This window comes from Paroedura picta, chromosome 6, assembly GCF_049243985.1.
Source record: "Paroedura picta isolate Pp20150507F chromosome 6, Ppicta_v3.0, whole genome shotgun sequence".
NCBI classification, from domain to species: Eukaryota; Metazoa; Chordata; class Lepidosauria; order Squamata; family Gekkonidae; genus Paroedura; species Paroedura picta.
This window is the reverse complement of record NC_135374.1, coordinates 724,163-726,988: the sequence shown is the minus strand read 5'-3', so window position 1 is coordinate 726,988 and position 2,826 is coordinate 724,163. Positions and strand designations below refer to the sequence as shown.

The 2,826-nt window shown below is 49.1% G+C and overlaps 1 protein-coding gene across 1 annotated transcript; it reads left to right on the top strand.

Moving 5' to 3' along the window:
* Window positions 1–978: 978 nt before the first annotated feature.
* On the top strand, window positions 979–1,929 carry LOC143840529 (olfactory receptor 51L1-like). Its single transcript, XM_077344142.1, has one exon. The coding sequence runs from the start codon at window positions 979–981 to the stop codon at window positions 1,927–1,929; it is 951 nt and encodes a 316-aa protein (XP_077200257.1).
* The last annotated feature ends 897 nt before the right edge of the window (window positions 1,930–2,826 follow it).

Below are 2,826 nucleotides of genomic sequence, written 5' to 3'. Positions count from 1 at the left end.
CATGATATCCCAATAATTAATAAACAATCAATCAAACAAACAAAATGAAATAATTTTGTGAGTCCTTCCCTTTGCTATCAGCAGGACCAGCTCCCTGTCCTCCTCCAAGGGACAGCCTTTCAAATATTTCAAGAGAAGGATTAAGTTCCCAGCTGCTCTTCTCCAGATTGAATGTTCCCCGGACCCTCAGCCTTTCCTCCTGGATCCTTCTCCAGGCCCCTGATCATCCTCGTCACCCTCTTCTGCACCCGCTTCATCCTACCCCGTCCCTGAGGCCTCCAGAACTGCACCCAGGGTTCCAGATGTGGCCTGACCCATGTGGCTCACAGCTAGGACTACGACCTCTTGTGATCTGGATGTGATGCCTCTCTTGATGCCCTCCAAGATCACGTTAACCTTTTCTTGCTGTCGCATCACACTCATACCCCAAGACCGTTTCCACTGGCACATGCATGCGCACACGCACACCCACTGCTACCCCGACGTATGCCGCCCAGGAACACATGTATATATGAAGAAATGAAGCTGCCTTATACTGAACTAGACCCTCAGTCCATCAAAGTCAGTATTGTCTGTTCAGACTGGCAGCTGCTCTCCAGGATCCCACACAGAGGTCTTTCCTGGTCCTTTTAACTGAAGATGCTGCCGGGGATTGAACTAGAACTTCTTCTAGTTCTTACAAAGTAATCGGTATCTTGCATGAAATCATCTATATTTCTGTTTCTGTATTTATTAATGGCTAATTTGTGTTAATATTTAGACTAATTTACCCTTTGGCCACATAAATGTACCCCCCAAAACCCCTCTTTTCTTTGGCTGCTCATCTGCAACATGAGTGGAGTTGGGCCAACGTCTACATGGTGTTGACTGAATCTCCATTTGCTGTTGGGTTCTGCATTTCAATGAAGGGGCCATTGTTTTTCTGTCCAGAATTCTGTGCCTCTAGTTGACCGCTGGATCCCTCCTGGATCCCAGATCATGCCGCCCCTTCGCAACGGCAGCGACCCGGTCTTCCTGCTGACGGGATTTCCTGGGCTGGAGACGTATCACCCTTGGATCGGCATTCCTTTCTTTTCTGTCTACCTCGTCGCACTGCTGGGAAACAGCGCCATCCTCTGGGTCATCAAGACCAACCGCCGTCTTCACGAGCCCATGTACGTCTTCCTCTCCATGCTGGCCACGACGGACTTGGGCTTGTCTCTCTCCACGTTGCCCACAGTGCTGGGCCTCTTCTGGCTCAACCTCAGGGAAATCGGCTTCGGAGCCTGTGCCGTGCAGCTCTTCTTCATCCACACCTTCTCCTTCATGGAATCCTCGGTGCTGCTGGCCATGGCCCTTGACCGGTACATCGCCATCTGCAGGCCGCTGCAGTACACCAGCCTCCTGACAGATTCAGCGCTGGTCAAGATTGGCCTGGCTATTGCAGTAAGGAGTTCAGCCATTGTGTTCCCAACACCCTGGCTCCTCAGGAGGTACAGGTACTGCAAGAGCAACTTGCTTTCCCATTCATTTTGCTTGCACCAAGATGTCCTGAAGCTCTCGTGCTCCAATTCCAGGGTCAGCAGCATCTACGGCTTGTGTGTCGTCCTGTCCACACTGGTTGTGGACTCTTTGCTCATTCTGCTCTCCTACGTGAAGATCATCAGGACTGTCACGGCCATCGCCTCCAGGGAAGAACGGACCAAGGCATTCAACACTTGCATCTCCCATGTCTGCGTGGTCCTGATTTTCTTCATTCCTGTGATTGGGGTGTCCATGGCACACCGATTTGCAAGGCACAGTTCTGCCATGGTCCACATCCTCATGGCTGATGTTTACCTTCTCATTCCACCTGTCCTCAACCCCATTGTGTATAGTGTGAAAACCCAGCCCATCCGCAAGGGGGTCTGGAGGGCATTTGGCAAGAGAAAGGCCACCCGTTTCCCGTGAGTTTAACCCTCTCAGTTTCCATGGGCAAATTCGGGCCAGGTTTCAGTGAACTAACCTTCCTCCCTTCCTCCCTCCCTCCCTCCCCTCCCCTCCCCTCCCTCCCGCCCCCCTTCCAGTCTCCTTCCTCCCTCCCTTCATTTTCCCTCAATCCCTTCCCAATTTTGCTTGTTTTGCAAAAAAAGATCCTCTGCCCGTTTCCTCTTTTTGTAGCTTGGTCAAGATAAGGTCTCCTGTGTGACTCATCAGCTGAAGTACTTGGAAAATCATCAGCCTTTTCTCAAACAAAGGAGCCAATGGGTCTGCAGTGTGACTCGGTGGCTAAAAAGGCAAATGGTAATTGAGCCAGCTTGGTGTGGTGGTTAGGAGTGCGGACTTCTAATCTGGCAAGCCGGGTTTGATTCTGCGCTCCCCCAGTCTTTATAAGATGTCTTTATAAGAAGGAGGGGAAAAAAACAGTCTTGGGTATAAGCTTTATTTTCTTGGGCATTACTGCATGTACTAAATGATCTCATTTTTTGTAGAAACTTTTAATGTACTTTGGAATGCTGTTTTGTGAGTGTAGGAAAAGCTTTGCTTTGTATGGTGAGTTGTTCCTTGTAAAGCTGCTTCCGATGTATTTTCATTTGATTTGATATTTTGTTATAATATTTCTATATGTCTTGTAGAATTATCAATTGAGAAAAGTCATTTTGAGAGCAATGGTCATATTGATTTTCCTGTGAACACTCAAACAATAAATTGAAGTAAGATACTTTGGACAACAGGAACTGGGGTCGGAGTCCACAGAGTCCCTCTGCAGTGAAAAGTGAGTGGGGAGGAAGGGCTATTTCAAGAGGCCTCAGGAAGGCCAACTCCAGGATGGGAGAAACGGTCAAGTTGGCATGAGCCAGGCGTGGC